General features: G+C 50.8%; 1 protein-coding gene across 2 annotated transcripts in view; it reads right to left on the bottom strand.

The window, feature by feature from the left end:
- TPRG1 (tumor protein p63 regulated 1) overlaps positions 1 to 19,459 on the bottom strand; it is a 103,821-nt gene that overhangs the window by 23,254 nt on the left and 61,108 nt on the right. For both annotated transcript variants that reach the window (XM_045029482.1, XM_045029481.1), the window contains one exon: positions 17,036 to 17,212. In XM_045029482.1, coding sequence (XP_044885417.1) covers positions 17,036 to 17,212 — 177 coding nt within the window. The remainder of the gene's footprint in view (positions 1 to 17,035; positions 17,213 to 19,459) is intronic.

Genomic DNA, 19,459 nt, shown 5'->3' with positions numbered 1-19,459 from the left:
CAGCATTGACTAGCGCCACAGGGAGTCATTTCTAAGTTGTTCATCACAAAGACTATCTGGGGTGCCAGTCCAGAAAAAAATATAAATATCAGTGAAGCTCAGAAATCCTCACTTTCTTCAGTTCCGAGAATCCTCTTTAAAATGGTAAGTATAGGAACAAGGGGTGGTGAGGGCATTACGTGCAAAATAAAATATTGAAATGACCAGTCTGCACTGTGTATCCATGTGCAAGCTTACACACCACTGCCCTATACGAAGTAAAAATCAAAACTACCGACCTGCATGTCATATGCCCTATACTGCTAACAGCTAATGAATGATTTCCCTTTAATTAAAAAATGTTCTGAACGGCCCTAGTGAAAATTGTGAAGGACTAGACAGCCATGCATTTATTGCACTGTGAAAAACAAGGACTTGATTCTTTTCTCTTACATCTGCTTGGCACTCACTTTGACTTGTGTAAATGACTGCACAAGGTGCCAGGCAATGCAGAAGCAATGCCCTTGCTGCTAATTGTTTGGTCGGAGGATTTTTGGTGGTGTTTATTTTTAAGAAAACAAATATGACTCTTTAGAATGTCATGCTACATAAATTAAACGTGATTAGAAATATAACTACCTACCCCCCAACACACACACACACACACACACAAATAGATGACTGAAGGATACAAACAGCAGAGTAAAAGTTAAGTAATTAATTTCTTCACTGCGTCAGACTGCCCTTGTAAAGTTTAATTTACTCCAGCATCTCACTGCAGTGTATAGTATTTAGGGCTCCGAAGTATGGCCAGATGATTTCCCATGGAGTTCCACATTGCCATAATGCACCAAGATGGAGGGGCGCTGTGCTGACGTGTGGTATCTGCTCATGTATTTTCTGTGACACTTGTACCTGTGATCAGGGGAGTTACTTGTCTCCCTAAGGAGAAGGCTGCTGCAGCATCTTGCAGATCCAGTTCAAACCAGGCCTTTTCTTTTTTCAATTTAAAACATATCTGTCTGCAGTGCTATGCATCATCTGTGCCACAGACAGGAACACACCCTTTAAACTTTAAGGGCTGTTGGGAAGCAGTTTAGGATTCAAAATTTAGAGGGTGGAAATTATATTAGATAACATACCTAGAAACAGTTTTGTCATGAAAAGGACATATTTCAACTACATTAATTAGGGTCTTTTCCCACCTGCAGTGCTAGAAACCCAAATACAACAGTCTTGTGCAAGTGAATGAGAGCCGGAAAGGAAACGGGCGGTAAACAGAATGCAAAACTGAGCAGCCCAGTTTCAGAGTGGAAGCTGAGTGAAATTCAGAAGGTAAACACACATCACAAATGGCAAAAAGGAAAGGAGACCTTTAACCTTCATGTGGAGTCAATAATCTAGGGGGTTCTGACTTGCCCACCTCCCTGTCCTGAGCTGTACGGTTAGTTAAGATTTGCACTGCACTTTGAAGATGGGAAGCAAGAAAGAAAATGGTAGGTGGCAGCAGGCAGCTAAGAGTTGTGATGAAAAAGAAAAAATATTTTTCTTTACTGTGTGCCCCCAACTCAGTGTGAAACAAAGATGCCTTTGCTGCTAGAGGAGAGTTAACACGTGTGAGAGGGATGGTCTTGGTACTGCCAACCCCCACGGTTCAAAAATCCTGAGTCAGTCACACACACACACACACATACACACACACACACACACTTTGAGTAATTTTATTTTCCTGTTGGTCTTTGAGCCTTTAAGTTGCCGTTGGGTCACATTTTCAGGCTTTCCTCCTCAACCACAAGGGCTAAAACTTCCTTTTGTTTCTGGAAGCTGCGATTCTCCCATAATCCCCCAGGAGCTACGGCTTTAAGAAAAACAGCCCATATTGTGCGACTGGTCATCCAATTGTGAGAGACGGCGACGCTGCAGTCAGTGAACAACTTCCCCATGATTCCTATTTTCCAGGATCCACTGGGGGCTCAATCCTGCCAGATGGTCAGCGTCCTCAACCCCCCCCCCCCCAAGTGGACAGAAGTCAAGGGCTCTGAGTGTCCCACGGGACTCCTGGTACCCGTAGGGTCTGGTCCTAGATCAATGTTCTCTTTTGCTGTGGGTTTAAAACAAACCAAGCCACCCAGGAGAGCGTGATCAGACACTGTTCATCTTGAGGAACTGAAGTTTCCCTGGCCCTTCAGATCATTCTTATTAAGTGTTCATCAAGAGCTGATAGGAACACGTTGTACTCCAGTTGCTGCACAGAATTCCTAAGAAAAACACCAACCGAGCAGGCAGCCACTATGACCCACTTGACATTTCAGGAAATGAAGCTACACTGCAGTCCCACTTTATAAATTCACCAAGACCCAAGGGGGAATTCTTGAGAGACTTGCTGTGCTTTTATTTCAAATGGGACTTCCGTGTGGGCTAATTGAGGGCAGCAGCCTTATTCTGTCGATTGCATCCATCCTTCCTCCTCACCTGCGCCACTTTCACCCTCTCCTGCTGGATGGCTCAACATCTGTCCACGCCGAGCAGTCTCACCCTCAGACATTGAAAGTGCTTTGTTAGGGGTTAGGGTCTGGAAGATCAAGTGTACGAAAGCAAGAGAGTTTCAGAGCATCTTCCCCCGCAGCTAGGTTCAAATCCATGACCAAGTTAGTAGGCACTGAAAGCTGTTCCCAGTTCTGTTGGAGGCTCATGTCAAACAAGTTGATGCTTTCTCAGACCCTTTCCCAGTGGGTAATTGTTACCATCAGAGTCCTCCCCCTCTTAACTGACACATGAGTCTCAGCAGAGGCCACAGAATGAATTGCCAATGGACAACACACATGCTTCTTCACTAGAGACGACCTCTCGGGCTTGTTAGCGGAATGTGGCAAACTGCCCTATACCACCCCCAGTATCTAATCAGGAACATCTGTACCCAGGGGCTGTCAGTCCATCACTTTTCAGGTCACGTAGGTGGAATATGGAGACAGCCACATGGTCTAATGGATAGAGCCCCGGACCGGACACCAGGGTTCTGTTCCTGGCTCTGACACAGGCCATGGACTAAATTCAGATCAGATCTGGATCAAGACCCAAAATGTTCCATCTCGCTTTACAGATCCTCCAGGTCTTTGAATCCTTCAGGGAAAAAACGGTTACATCTGCTGCGTCATCTGCAATGCTTTCAAATAAGGCCGTGAAGACCAGGTAAAATGTTCATTAAACTCATTCCCAAAGCATTCATCTCCAGGCGGGCATTGGAAACACAAAGCTTCCTCTTTATTGTATGGCCGGGTTCCTTCTTTTCATTAGAACAATAGCAAATAGCCACAAAAATTCCACACATACGGCATCAGCCCCCGCAACCAGCCTAGACACGCAGGGCGTTGGTAGTAAAACTCACAGCTACAGTGGGCGAGTGCTTTGGCTGGAGCTTGGCTGGTCGACCAAGACAGGACTTTCACCCTTCAGACACAGAAAATATTAATTATCCTCAGATCTGTCCCTCATTCCGCCGCTCCCTGAGCCAAGAGGAAAGGAACCTTTCACTGAGCGGATTGTTGTGTTGTGTGAAAGAAAAGGGCCAGCTGTGTGTACCTGCCCTGAGAAATCCAATACAAACTTTGGAAAGAGTTTCCCTTGGAGTGCCCAGGAGAAATTCAAGGGAATAGTCTTTTATGAAATCAGCAGTTACACATACTCCTTCATACATACACTATACACCACCCTCTCACTCTCTCCTCCACACAAATCTTTTTCTTCTTTCATATGGCTTCAAAACAGCACATCAGATGTCCAAGTCTAGGTTGACAACCCAACTGGTTGCTTCAGTTGACATAGAGTGGAGGGCAGAGATATGCTCATTTGGGACCTTTGATTGACGAGGTGTTCCACTGTTTGAAGTCCATTCCTGCAGTCCCAAAAGCATTGCATCTCATTCCTCATTTCTGGAGAAGGTAGGTGCAGCTGCTATGTGATGTGCAGATGTGGTTCATAGTGGACCATATTTTGACGTGGTCTGCATTTGGGACGTTGGCGTCCTTCACCTTGCTCACCATTGATCTTCCCAGGAAGGGGATAACAACCTACTTGTGTATCAGAGGGTAGCTGTGTTAGTCTGTATCCACAAAAACAACGAGGAGTCCAGTGGCACCTTAAAGACTAACAGATTTATTTGGGCAAAAGCTTTCATGGGTAAAAAACCCACTTCTTCAGATGCATGGAGAATACCACCTACTTGTGGTATTCCCTATGCTAAGGCACAACCAGTGTAATCAAATCAGCAGCCGAACTTTGCTCAGGGAAGTCCTGGATTGACCAGCCATGGAAATAGTTACACAAAAGTCCCTCCTCCTTCTCTCTCTCTCTCATACACACACACAGAGGTGGGAGAAGAGTTGGAAACAATCTTTCAAGTGAAATCAAAGCAAGATCAACAGCTCTGGAGACCCTAGATTCTCCATTTATCCATGAGACATGCATCATCAGTGGATATTTTGCCCCCATACAACCCCCTTCAGTAGGTCTCCCACCCTGTTGTGCAGGGGCCTCATCTAGGCGTGAGAGGAAGTCCAGGCGCCATGGCTCATTCAGACCGTGGTCTCTCAGCTGAGGCTTACAACATGGTGCTGGCTGGTGACAGAGGGGGATCTGTACCGTGAATACTTGGCCATAGGGAAACCACCAACTCATTTCACGCAGATTAGCTCACTGAATAACTACGCAGAGGTGTGCTCACTGCTGACACAGAGGCAGAGCATTAGGAGCCAGCACTGGGCTCCAGCTACTTGGAAAACAGCTAATGATACTTAACCTAGAGCATTATTTAGGACTGGCACCCAGTGCTGGCATCCTTCAGGTTGTGCTGGGCTTTCCATCTAGCTGCACCCCTTTCATAACATGGTGCCCAAAGCTCAACCCAGAGACACATCCTGCCTATTCTCATACACACACCCTGCCTATTCTCTTCACACCCCCTGCTCTTTCAATTGGATGCAGCATTCTTCTTCAAAGCATTATATAGAGTTGCTGCAGCGTTCCACCCCAGAAGTAGCTGCATTTATGGGGTTGGTAAAGTTTGAGTTTCAGGCTTTTGTCCATTTCCCCTCGGACACCTCCATGCTTGCATCCATGCAGGGAAAAACTCCCCATCAAAATTTGTAAAGCCACCACTTTATCCTCTCTTAAATTCTCCTTCAAAACCTCCCTTCACTGGGACGCCTATGGATCGCTCCTGTCTGGCACTGGTTAAACAGACCGAACACTGTGATTCCTGCTTTGCTGCTAAACTCTTGGGTTTACTATGCACTTATCCTTCCAGGTCACCCCATCCCATTTGCCTGCTCTGGTCGCCTCATGCATCCTGTGTGGCAGGTTGATAGTGAGCTCCCTGGGTCTGGGACAGGGTGTTTTGTCTTTGTTACATGTGCAATGGAGCCCTGGTCCATGACCGGGGTTCTTAGGTGTAACTGGAATACTAACGGGCACTGTACTCCGCTAACTGCAGAAGAGGGCACTGACAACTTGGAGAGGATCCAGGAGAGTGGGGATAAAAATGCTGATAAGCCTGTTCTCGTCCTTTTATTCCCGTGTGGGAGAGTTTACATCCTTCACAGGCTGGGCCTGGCGATTCAGCGGGCACACCACGTGTTCTGCTCCATCCCAGCTCAGCCAGGAGACCTAGAGAGGTCGGGAAGAGCTGGAGACTCCGGGGAACGCTGTTAAGCAAGACGCCGCTTGGATGCATGCTGCACACAGATCTCATTCCCTCTTACAGTTCCAGCTGTCAAACTGCTCCCACTGCGATCATTGCACCTGGTGCGGCAGTCTGATCCAGGAGGACAATTACAGCCGAGACAGGGCTGGGCTGAGCTGCTGATTGAAAAGGGAGGAGAGGACAAATGACTCACTCGAAAGGAGCTGGAGTTAGGTGGAAAACTCACGGCCTGAGAGTTTAATTTTCACCTTCAGTGCTGGGTACTTTATAAAACCCTACAAGTGGGGGAGGCTGATTATTCCCTTGCCTCGCATCTCACGTTGTGGCATCTGACACTCACGTTTGAGGCAGGGCAGAGCTGCCTCGGGAGCAGAAGAGTGTGCAAACAGCTACACCCCTTGAACACAGGGCCGGCTTTAGGAAGTGCGGGGCCCAACTCGAACAGTTTTGACGGGCCCCCGGCAGGGATGACTAAAAAACAAAAAACAAAAACAAAACAAAACAGAAACACATGTCAAAAAACATGTGGGGCTTGTACTCACCGGGCGGTGCTCCGAGTCTTCGGTGGCACTTCGGCAACGGGTCCTTCACTCGCTCCAGGTCCTTGGTGGCACTGAAGGACCCGCCGCCGAAGACCCAGAGCAAGCAAAGGACCCACCGCCGAAGTGCCGCCGAAGACCCAGAGCGCCGCCAGGTGAGTAAAAATTAAAAAGGCGCCTCTAGCCAGGGAAGGGATTCTCACTGGGCACGGGGCCCTCTTAGGCGCAGGGCCCGATTCGGGGGAATTGGTGGAATAGGCCTAAAGCCGGCCCTGCTTGAACATACTTGTCACCCATCCCCCTCCATGCAGTTGGTCAGTGTATGACAAGGTGCAGCCTCCACCTACTCCCTACCGACTTGGGGGACCCTGTGCCCCAGGGGAGGAATTAGGGAGCAGTCCCTGTACCCAGTGATGCGCACACGCTCTCTCTCTCTCTCTAGTCCTAAGGGGAGAAGGATGGCCTGGTGGGTAAGGCACAGACTTGGGGTGTGTCTACACTGCGAGGTAGGAGGGTCCCAGAGCTCGGCCTGCAGATTGAGCCCAAACGTCTACACTGCAATTCAACAGCCCCTTAGCTCGAGCCCCGTGAGCCTGAGTCCCTGGCACAGGCCAGCCCCAGGTTTTTAACTGCCGTGTAGACATATGCTAAGAATCAAGAAATGTGGGTTTTAAGCCCATCTCTGCCCCGACTCGCTGTGTGAGCTGGGGCAAGTTGTGCCAGTTCCTTGTGCCTCAGTTTACCTGTCTGTATTTACCACATTCCTTCTTGGAGCCCTTGGAGATGTACAAATGGAAAGAGCTAAATAATTGCTACTTATCAATAAGCTTGTTAATTTCCCATCTGCTCTGGGAGCAGCTGCCCACGTACAGGCGGGAGCTGGCTAGCCTGCAATGTGGAAAACCAACAGGCAGACACAGCCTGTCGACCTGTACCTCCATCGCCATGGTTACTAGGCTTAGGTGGCATTCACCTTATGTTTTGAAAACGGAAGAGCTGGATGAGGCTGTATAAAGGGGACCTATGTATGTCCATGGGGGGAGGCTTCATGAGACGAAGGGTGGCCAAAACCCAGCCCTGGAGCTCTGGGATGTGATACTTCAATATAGAGGCTTTACGTATTGGGGACCAGAGCTCTGGGGCCCAAAGATGGAGGACAGCATCTGCCATTGGCTCCGTGTTGGGTACATTTCGGTCCCTCGGGTACGTTACTAGTGAAGTCCCAGCTGGGCAGACCCTGAGTGATTAGCAAAATATTCCTGCTGAGGACACAGAATGGATGAAGCTGTGACAGGTTTGGCTCTGTCTCCCTCCTTTGCCCGAAATAACAGGATTGTGGCATTTGGGATACTCCCCCCTCAGGACCGCCAGCGCCTGCCCTGGCAATCCCGGCGTGCATTCAGCCCTGTCATCACGCCTCGCTGGGCATCAGTGGTGGACAGCACCCCACCCTGAGAAAACGTGGGGCATGCTTGGCACGTCGCCCCTCGAGGCAAGGTCATCAGAAACTATGAAGAATTCTTTGCCTGCCCTATTGGCCGTGGTATGCAGGGGAACATGATCCCCTTCGGAGCAGGAGCTGAACTCGGTGAGGGCTGATCATTGCACGAGCCCTTCTTGGCAGGGTCCAGATGCAAGAGGGAGTCACGAGGTGGCCACGAGTCAAGGTGCGCAGGTGGGACTCAGTCAAACCTCATGAGAAGAGCCGCTGGGCTCCAGCCAGGCATACTATGGGAGCAGGCCCTCTCCTGCCATCCTGCACTCCCATGAATAGAAGGGACACCGCAGAGCCTGCCGGGAGGCCCTGCTCCGGCTCGGTTCTGCATAGGAATGATGGAACAGAGACCCCCTCCCCACTGCCAGTGCGCTTTGCCCACCGGTGGCCAGGGCGCTGGGCTGAGGCGACATGGGGTCTGTTCCCAGCTCAGCCACAAACACCCCTGTGTGACGCCAGGTAGGTCACGTCCCCTCTCTGGGCCTCAATTCCCTCTCTGCAAAGTGGGGACAGTGACCCTTCCCCACCCATGAGGAGATGGTCACAAACACTGACAAGGTGTCCTGGTGCCAGGGCAATGGCTCTGCCCCCTCTACCAGGAGTAGAATGGGATGGTTCGCTCATGACGCCTCCCCCTCTCCCACACTGTTCTCTTCGGGGGGTTGCAGATCCCCTCAGACCATGCAGTTATGGGGGAGGCAAAGACACCACATCTCCACCTGGGCTCTGTGACTCCCTCAGCCCCACGAATGGGGATTGTCGCTGGGGCGGGGGCCCGGCGGGAAAGATAACACGGGCCCAGGTTTTTGTGGCGGGGTGTGGGGGACACACCGATGCGTGTTGCCCCATCCCTAGCCCCTTCTCCCTGCACAGGCCCTGGCTCCACAGTGTCCTTCCAGGGGGCCCGAAGGAAGGGGGAACCATGCCATGGAACTGCTCGGGCCCTGCCTCCATGACACAACCTGGGGGCATAATCCCCAGGAGCAATGAGTTGTGTCTCTCAAGCAGTACAGTCAGCTGGGATGACCTGCTGCCTCGCTGGACCCCTCGGCTCCGATTCAGAGAAAAGCTCCCCAAAGCGGGGAAGGCCAGGGCGAGCCCCACAGTGAAAATGGCAGCTTCTTATTTGATACCCTGCTAGTGTATAGGAATGGCCACACCACAGTCTGCCAACGGCCTAGGTAACCCACTCACCTGCTACAATACTGGCCAAAACCCAGTGGATTCAGGGAAGCCATAGCCTTCCTCTTATGCAATTTGTGTAACCCACACACCTCCTGGGTGTGGTGTTCTGTCCCATCTAGTGGCACCGAGACAGAGGGAGAGAGAAGATTAATGAGTCTGCTCTACAGTCTTAGCTAACAGCCAGTGGCTTTTAGCACATGCGATAGAGGCTCATGCACTAAGCTCCAGAGGTCACCGGTTTGATCCCGCCCGCCAATGACCGGGGTCTGTCGGTGTTAAATTTGCACAACTCCCAGTCTTCATAGAAGGAGCGTGGCCTAGGAGTAAGAGCAGAAGAATGCTCTGAAGGTTTGGGTTCTGCCCCTGACTCTGTGTGACTTGCAACAAGTCACTGATTCCTGTTGTGCCTCAGTTTCCCCATAAGCAGGTGGAGTCTGACCATACCTAGTCTTCCCCACCTTTGTAGAGCACTTGGATGAAGAGTGGTAGCTAGGTAACCATTATCCTTTTGTCTTCATAACGAGTGCAACATGCTCAAGAAGATTATGTGATCTCTAGCTTCCTCTTAGCCACTGTCCACCTGTCCTTCTGCCAAAAGGCAAAGCGGAGGGCAGAGGCGGCCAATACATCGCATCCCCCCTTTGCCACTGAAACAACTCCCCCTTCCCAGCACTGCCTCTTTGCAAACGCAAAACGCAGCACTCAGTGGCTGTTAGCTACATTCCTTGCACCACCAAAAAATACCCGGCGCCTGTGGCGAAAGAAAATAGCCTCATGGCTACTGGGAAGGGAAAGAAACACGACCTAATTTCATTGTAGCCAAGAGAACAAGAAGTAGCTTCGCTGCTTGTCACATTTTACTGAGCAGCAGCTCCCCCAGCACTGACGCCCTAGCAGCATCTTCAGTACTCTCCGGCTCCGAGCTTTGCATTCTTATCTCAAACACAGCTAACGTCTAGTCCTCGCCCAGCTGTCTGCCACTCTGGTCCTTCTCCTCGGGAGTTAATAAACCAGCCAGCTGAGCAGATGCTTTTTTTCTGCCTGTTCCTGCTTCATGTTTAACAACTGTGCAACCTTGTAGCAGTTGCCCAGCTATGTGGGGATCTAGGAATGCATGGCCTGAACACCCTGTTGTGTGGGTGACTTGGCCATGGTCTGAGGGAAAGCCGCAGGCAGGGCACAACTCGGTGCTAATGCGGTGTCGGTGCGCCCACTCGTGGTGATGCAACGGAGCAGCGGCAGAGCGGCCATGGTCTGGAGCTCAGCAACACTTGGTGTTTTCAGTTCCCAGAGAGAACCTCTTACCGCCCTCTTCCCCTCATTACCTCAATCAGTTTCACGTTGCAAGCCTTGAATTCTGGGTCTCAAGCAACCCCAACGAAACTCAATGCAGAATTCACTGCTAACCACCAAATGTACCCCCTGCTTTAGACTCAAACCACAAGACAGAGCATCTCACATTTCAATTTGACACCCTAACCTGGGCCAGGACAGCTCTACTTTAGCAAAGCTTTTGATATGGTCTCCCACAGTATTCTTACCAGCAAGTTACAAAAGTATGGGCTGGATGAATGGATTATAGGGTGGATAGAAAGCTGGCTAGATTGTCGGGCTCAATGGGTAGTGATCAACGGCTCAAAGTCTAGCTGACAACTGGTATCAAGCAGAGTGCCCCAGGGGTCGGTCAAGGGGCCAGTTTTGTTCAACATCTTTATTAATGATCTGGATGATGGGATGGATTGTACCCTCAGCAAGTTTGTGGATGACTCTAAGCTGGGGAGAGAGGTAGATACACTGGAGGGTAGGGATAGGGTCCAGAGTGACCTAGACAAATTGGAGGATTGGGCCAAAAGAAATCTGATGAGGTTCAACAAGGACAAATGCACTGGAAGAATCGGAAGAACCCCATGCACTGCTACAGGCTGGGGACTGACTTGCTAAGCAGCAGTTCTGCAGAAAAGGACCTGGGGATTACAGTGGACGAGAAGCTGGATATGAATCGACAGTGCGCCCTTGTAGCCAAGAAGGCTAATGGCATTTTGGGCCGTATAAGTAGGGGCATTGCCAGCAGATAGAGGGACGTGATCGTTCCGCTCTATTCGACATTGGTGAGGCCTCATCTGGAGTACTGTGTCCAGTTTTGGGCCCCCCACTACAGAAAGGATGTGGACAAATTGGAGAGAGTCCAGCGGAGGGCAACGAAAATTATTAGAGGGCTGGGGCACATGACTTATGAGAAGAGGCTGAGGGAACTGGGCTTATTTAGTCTGAAGAAAAGAAGAGTGAGGGGGGATTTGATATCAGCCTTCAACTACCTGAAGGGGAGTTCCAAAGAGGATGGAGCTCGGCTGTTCTCAGTGGTGGCAGATGACAGAACAAGGAGTAATTGTCTCAAGTTGCAGTGAGGAAGGTCTAGGTTGGGTATTAGGAAAAACTATTTCACTAGAAGGGTGGCAAAGCACTGGAATAGGTTACCCACGGAGGTAGTGGAATCTCCATCCTTAGAGGTTTTTAAGGCCTGGCTTGACAAAGCCCTGGCTGGGATGATTTAGTTGGGAATTGGTCCTGCTTTCAGCAGGGGGTTGGGCTAGATGACCTCCTGAGGTCTCTTCCAACTCTAATCTCCTACGAGTCTATGAAGGCTCAGGAGGGAAATGGTCTTTTCTTGGGACATTCATTGTATCCACAGTTCCAGCCTGAATCTCAGCTAAGAACCAGATTGTAATTCCCTGAAGTCAAACCAGTACACAGCATTGTTCAGGATGAAGTTCTGGCTTCTTTGAAGGGAGTTTTGCCTTTGGCTTCAATGGGGCCAGGATTTCACCCTAGCTCTCTGAGGGTTTCCTGTTCAAACTCAGGCCTTGTCTACAGAGGACATTTGGGCTGGTTTAACCTCAGGCATGAATTTAAGCAGATTTAGTTCAAGTGCCGCAAACCCATGCTTGGACACTCATCTCAGTTTCAGAAGGGCCTATATGAGTGTAGTTTAAATTGATCGGGAACAGGATTAAGCTATATTAAAGTGAAATAAGAGTGTCCACACAGGGGGGTTGCATTGGTTTAAATTGGATTTCAGTTAAACTGGTGCAACTTTCCTATGTAGAGCAGGCCTCTGAAATGTGCAGCTGCGGATTTACAGCCCATTTTCTGCAAATAAAAGAACACTACGTTGGGGATTCTGACTGGCGGCTGTGCAGTCTTCTTTCAAGTCCTCCTATTCCAGATGTTTTTCTTTCGCCCTCAACTTGCAGCACAAATGTCCTCTTGTCCAGCCAAACTTTAAACAACTGAAAGATGGAGGGTTAGGACCCTCGCAAACCACCAGATACAAGTGTGATCTCACCAATCGAACTTGAAACCATGCCAGAAAGGTAACGTTTTTCACTAACCCAAAGCATATCTGCTCCGCTCCACCACCTAGTGGCACTGGGTGATTGGTGCATGTTGTAAAACGGGGGGAAAATGGGTTACACGTATTACTTGAAGTCCTGTTGATTTGGAATCAAAAGCTAAAGAGCAGACTTCTGTCACTCACCACAACTTTATAGAGCTGTATAAACCCCATGGAAGTCCCAGAAGTGGTGCAGTGGCAGAGAATATCCCAACAGGGGCGGCTCTAGCCATTTTGCCGCCCCAAGCACGGCGGCACGCTGCGGGGGGCGCTCTGCCGGTCGCCGGTTCTGCGGCTCCGGTGGACATCCTGCAGACATGCCTGTGGATGCTCCACCGAAGCTGCGAGACCAGCGGACCCTCCACAGGCACGTCTGCGGGAGGTCCAGCGGAGCCGCCCTCCCGGCGACCGGCAGAGCACCCCCCGGGGCATGCCGCCCCAAGCACACGCTTGGCATGCTGGGGCCTGGAGCCGCCCCTGTATCCCAATCCCCAAATGCCCTGCTAAATTCCAGAGACAATCCTTGGGTAGAAATTACAGCTAAGAAAACAGGAGTGATGATACATTAAAGAAGGGGAGAGAGAGAATATTTTACTCCTTTATTCTGTCCCTTCTTTGCATTTTAACGTTTCTCCTCTTGCCTTATGCCCCTGGGTGCAGTGCCTTGCACAGATCAACGGTCTGACAGTAAACACCTCCCAGCATTTCAGGTATATTGTTTTCTTTGAGAGACTCCTGCTAAATTAATAGCTTTAAAAACACTTGTGTAAACTGCATAGGGCCTGATTCGGATCCCCTCTATGTTAGTATATATCAGGATAAGTCCACTGGCTAAATCCTCCTGCTGCATTTCCAGAGTTTTGCCATTGACTTCAATGGACTGAGCTCTGACAAAGTTCAAATGAATAATGCCCAGGAGGCACCTGGCCATCTCCTTAGAGCAGCTAATCTTAGTGGTAGAGCAGCTAAAATATTGGCAAAGCCAGTTTGGCAGAGGACAAGGGAAGGGACAGAACCAGCCCGTTGTTTTCCTTGGAGTTGTCCACGCACCCCGCTGTATGCTCCCTGCTTCTCGTAATTAGAGTGTCTGGATGGGAGATGCCACTGCTGAAGCAGCCGGGAAAAGGGTTTTGCGAGCGTTTCAGACCAGCACAGTTGGAGTGGTGATTAGAACACAGACAGACACAAGCCCAGTGGAATCCACCCGAGATGAAAGCTGATTTCGACCCGAGGAAAGGGGCTTGTGTAAAGAGCTGCCAGATGAGAGCAATGATGGAACACACACTGCTTAGGTCTCAGGCTTTCTGACCCCACCTCAGATTGGAGGTGTCGTTAAAAGCCGATGCAGTCAGGTCTCAGCTAACTCTGCTTCCTCCATACACTAACATTTAGCAGCCTCTTTTGGCCATATCCTCAGCTGGTGCACACTAGCCAGGTTCCACTGACGTCAGTGCCGATTTGCACCAGCTCAGGATCTGGCCCACTTTCTGCTTTAAATGTAGTCCAAAAGAAACAGAGCTACAGGAAATCAGCCAAATTCATTTCCTCTGTGGCCCCAAGGGAGCAAATTCGAAGACTGGTGGTTATTTTAATTGAGCCTCAGTGACGTTATTTCTAATAACAACATTAGCTTGTATTTATTGCAGCACCTTTCATCCAGTGCTTTCTAAACTTCACTACCATACATAGAGACACATAGAAAGCACTTTGCACAACACCAAAATGCAGCCACCTCTGGGCCGCAGCAGTGCACAGCACCATGGCCGCAGACATGAGTCGACAGAGAGGACTCAAGCAGTGAACTTCAGCACCGTAAGCACAGGCCTCCACCACTTGACTCAGGAGAAAACACCGTCAGCAAGCAGCAAGCTCCTGTCCTCACAGAGGGTGACCATGGTGTGGCACAGCCACGTGAACATGGAAGACCAGAGCCCAGACAATGGAGGGGCCCATTATTACACTGTAACTCTGCACCGTCATTTGAGGGGAAGCGTAGCGAGGAACACGGTCTCCCGGGAGGAGAGGCCAGATATGACTGGCCTCTCTGGGAGGAGGAGCAGCCAGCACGGGGGAACTGTAGTTCAACAAACTCAGCCCCCCTCCCACTTCACTGTCGCCCTGGGCGGCACGTCACAGCCACGCAGAACTTCACCGCAACAGCTGGGACCGAACCCAGAGTCACATGCTCCAGAGACACAAGCCAGAATTGCCTGCAGTGCTAGCAGGATTGGTGTGGTGAGGGAAGCGGTTTCATTCCCTCCTCCCTCTTGCACACAGAGCCAGGCACCAGCTCAGCCTGGATGGATAATGGTGCTGAACACAGAGTTCCTCTCTTTGCAGTGAATCGGGAGCCGTGCCCCTTTCTCCTTAGTGTGGCCCCTCTAGCTACCCTGCCAGGACACAGGCAGCATAGTCTGAGCTATGGACCCCCCTGAGGGTGTCTGCCTGCCAAGGGCCTTGCTGCTCTCAGCTGGGATGAGATCAGCAACAGTCCCTGCAAAAGAAAGGAGCAGAGCAGGTCTACGGAGCAGTACGGGGTCATTGGAGGGCAGCCTAGCAGTGCCGGGAAACAGGCAGTGACTGGTAGCTGTGGATGCTGCCATAGGACCATGATGGAGGGTTTGGAGTCTGGCTGCAGAGAAGCACCGGAAAGCTCAGTGGTCCAGCGATCAGACAGCACTTCTGGTCAGGGCTAGGATGCGCAGTGCCCAAACGCAGGTTATTTGACGGTCTGGGGACACTGGGAAAACAGTAATGCTGGAAAACCCCCTCCTGGTGTAACTCAGCAAGGCTGCACTGGACTCAGTAGAGTGAGCTGAGGCTCTCGGGCACATTTTCTCGTCTCAGAACAGGAACTCTCGCCGGATCACAGATGGTCCCATGCCGTAATTGCTGGAAAGGGCTCCCTTTAATCCGCCCAACAGCAATGGAAACAGAGCGAATCAAAGCCATCGTCCCAGCCCAAACTCTGCATCAAAGACCTGAACTCCGGCCTTTGCAAAAACAAACACCCAACAGAGCCAGGGAAGAAAAACGAGGCGCAAGGCAACGAGCCATTGGAACAAATAAAACAGAGGCTGTTAAGTGCCTGGTATGCACGATGTGTTGGGACTTGCTGCTGTCAGCAGCGTGAGCAGACATTCACATGCAGCCATTCATAAGACGCAGGGTAATTACCTTCGGCAGAGGCTGTATTGTGATGAGTTCTTGAAGCAGAGCATGATATCTCTAGCATCAGAACATCATTACAGGGGAGGATACCGGCCGTAACCCTCACAAAGCTCAGGAAAGATGCTGGAAGGGGTGCTCCGCTGGGACGCTGCAGGGAGCTCTCCCGTCGTTAGTTATACTCGTTATACAGGGAGCCAACTGCTCATTTCATGTGAGATTGTTCCCAGCAGGACTCTGACCTTTTCCCCCTGAGCTCAAGGAGAAAAGCTCAGAGAATCGCTTAAATCTCCCCCAGTTGGCACCATCCTACAGGCCACCTGAGTTCAGCACAGCCAACCCATGTTGGAGTGACAACTCGGGGATAAAAACGAGAGATCAACTTGAAAGTGGAACGACAGGGCAGCCCGGCGACGCTCCGGCAGAGTTCACACTGGAACGACGGGGCATCCCGGCGACGCTCCGGCAGAGTTCACACTGGAACGACAGGGCAGCCCGGCGACGCTCCGGCAGAGTTCACACTGGAACGACGGGGCAGCCCGGCGACGCTCCGGCAGAGTTCACACTGGAACGACGGGGCAGCCCGGCGACGCTCCGGCAGAGTTCACACTGGAACGACGGGGCAGCCCGGCGACGCTCCGGCACAGTTCACACTGGCACGGCGGGGGAGCCCGGCGACGCTCCGGCACAGTTCACACTGGCACGGCGGGGGAGCCCGGCGACGCTCCGGCACAGTTCACACTGGCACGGCGGGGGAGCCCGGCGACGCTCCGGCACAGTTCACACTGGCACGGCGGGGGAGCCCGGCGACGCTCCGGCAGAGTTCAGATGTGTATCCAAATTTCACAGCTCAGGCCCATCTCCACAAGGGTTTGACTTTCAGTATACTGGACCCAAACACCTTGCCTCTAAGTCACAGTCCATCTCAGCAGCTCCAGCAATTCTGTACTGGTGGAGGGCAGTGCCATGCCCAGCTGTGTGTGTCTCTGAACCAGGCATGCCTCCTCCTGGTAGTTAGGTTGTGGGACCTCCCTGTGCTACCAGGATAAGCTAAAATCTTGGGCATGCTGTTCACTGCCTCTGGGTCTGGCTACTCTGTTCTGTGTAGGGTCTTATACTGCCCTTATCGCTGCAGTAGCTGAGTCCCTTCCAGTCATGCACAAAGTGATGTGACTAAAATCTATCACCTGGGGTTCATTCTCTCTCAGCCACTCCCCAACTTCTGTCTTTGGGGTGTGGAGCGAGGAGCAACAGGAACAACAGGAGAGCTGGACCTCGCCCCCCATATTTCTAGGATGAGGCTTCACGGTATCAGCTTGCCTGCCTCCTTCCCCTCCCTCCCCTCCGCTCATTTGGTAACAGCATCACCCCAAACGTTCCATCAAGTCCTACTGCTGCAACGTTTGCTCACCCCACACACCACACGCTGTGCCGGGAGGGATCTCCCTAGCTCACTGCCCTGGAGAGATCCCAGAACATCAGGGGGACACAGGAAACGACAGGGAGACAACAGCTTTCAGCTCAGCAAAGGGGCTTCAATTCCCGCTCAAGCCTTGCCTCTGGCTGCTGTTGGTACTCACTTGTCCAGGGACCTCTCAGGAAAGGTGAACTGGCCACGGCAGATACGGTCAATATAGTTCAGGGGGATCCGTTGCACCTGGAGGCAGCTGAGCATTATGAAGTCATATTTGCAGACCAGGAGGTTGGCGTCTGTGATCACTACGACACGCTCCCTCTCGTTGTTCCAGTGATCTATCCTGGGGACAAAGCAGAGAGTTCAGGCAGAGACCCTCCACGCCACTGAGGGAGCCGAGCAGGTTGTGCTGATTACTGAAGATCAGAGCAGGAATCCAACCTTGGTTTGCATAAATAACCAGCACTGAAATTTGAAATGGCCCAGATATGTCTACACCAGTGCCTAAGGATGGATGGTTCCCTAGGCTTTCAGCAGGGCCGGCTCCAGCTTTTTTAGCGGCGAAGAAAAAAAAAGATAAAGTCACGATTGGCAGCACTTCGGCAGCAGCTCTACCGCGCCGCTTCATTCTTCCGCGGCAATTCAGCAGCCAGTCCTTCCCGCCGAGAGGGACTGAGGGACCCGCCGCCGAATTGCCGCCAAAGACCCGGCCATGCCGCCCCTTTCCATTGGCCACCCCAAGCACCTGCTTCCTGCGCTGGTGCCTGGAGCCGGCCCTGGCTTTCAGAGCAATTCCTATAGGCCCCTGGTGGTTTAATCCCTATTCAGTTGTGTAGGACTTTCCTATGTGGGAAAATAGAAAGCTGTTTTTTTGTAATTTGAAATAATAATTAAAATAAAAAGAAGAACAGTCTGCTTCCTGGCTTGGAAACCCCAGGGATCAGCTTGGGGCAGGTTTGCAATCGTTACATCTCTTGAGCATATTGTTCACTAACTTTTACTGAAGGAATGTGTTTTGTGTCCACTAGCTGGCAGTGCAGAGAGATTCCCCCCCAACTCCTCTCCGAAAGGTGACTCCAACATTTCACTGCTTATTAAGATCTTGCTACATCTGGACCAGGGGAAAACCACAAGTGTAATTAGTAAACCAGCTTTAAGGATCTGTGTCTTGAGAATCCAGTTAGCCATGATCACTCAGTGAAACATTTGTTTTGTCCGACAAAAAGGAACGACTGATTGGAAGGAAGCTCTGAGCGTTTAGAACATTCAATTCCGAGTTCAAACCCCCAAAGGACTGTCTGTGAATTGTTTTAAGTCCGTGCTCTGCAATTTCGTACGTCAGCCACTTTACAGACTGGAGGGAAAAGGCCTTGCCACTCAAACACGTCCGTCAGCCGGGGAGCTAATCACAGAACTGGAGGGATCTCGAGAGGTCATCTAGCCCAGTCCCCTGCAGCCTTCTTATAGGGCCCAGCCTGGCCCTGATTGGCTGCTTTCAAGCCTCCACTTGAGTGGCTCCCAATAAGCCCTTCCATGATTGGCTGGAGCTCTGCGCAGCCTCTCTGGCTTGCTCTAACCCTTCCATGCCAGAGTGGGGAAGCTGCCCCACTAGGCTCTTTGAAAAACTGCCAACGGTCTTCTTTTGTTTTTCCCCTTAGACTTGCTTCCTGTGGGATCTTACCTACCAACTCCCTGAGTTTGCTAAAGGTGCCTTCTTGAAATCCATTGTCTTTATTGTGCTGTTCTCCCTCCTACCGTTCCTTAGAATCATGAACTCAACCATTTCATGATCACTTTCACCCAAGCTGCCTTCCACTTTCAAATTCTCAACCAGTTCCTCCCTCTTTGTCCAAACCAAATCTAGAACAGCCTCTCCCCTGGTAGCTGTCTCCACCTTCTGAAATAAAACTTGTCTCCAGTACATTCCAAGACTATATTGGATCATCTGTGCCTGTTGTGTTATTTTCCCAACAGATGTCTGCATAGTTGAAGTCCCCCATCACCACCAAGTCCTGTGATTTTGTTAGTGATTATGTTGATTTTAGTTTGGATGATTTTGTAACAGATTCTCTTTCTAGTATAGAATAAAGATGAGCTTTAAAAAAAATCCCATTAAGGGATGTCACTGAAGTGCATCCACTCCAGGTTGTGGATCCCCCAGGATTATAATAACCAGAGGCTGGTCTAAATTAGCAGAGGAGAATTTAAGGAGGCTGAGCCAAACTACATTGTGCTGCCACCAACTGGCCACAGTAAGCAACAAAAAACTTTGCAAAGAGAAGTTTGCTGCAAGAAGCTGACTGCACTTATCTAGTTGCAATTACTGAGCCAGACCTAGGAGCTTCCCAGTGAGCTTTGATCCTGGGTTACACTGACGACTCTCCGGGTGTCAAATACACACACCAAGGTGCTAAGACAGACTCAGGTACAACCTATTCTACTCTGTATCGATTATCACCATGGAATCTCAGAGCTTAAGGGTGAGGAAATGTGCACACACACAAAAAAACCATTCATACACTACACACAAGAGTATCTGTTCCCTGAGCTCTCAGGAGCCCTGGAGCAGACAGGTACCCTTCTTCCCCCC

Source organism: Mauremys mutica, chromosome 9 (assembly GCF_020497125.1).
Source record: "Mauremys mutica isolate MM-2020 ecotype Southern chromosome 9, ASM2049712v1, whole genome shotgun sequence".
NCBI classification, from domain to species: Eukaryota; Metazoa; Chordata; order Testudines; family Geoemydidae; genus Mauremys; species Mauremys mutica.
This window is presented reverse-complemented; position numbering and strand designations above follow the sequence as displayed.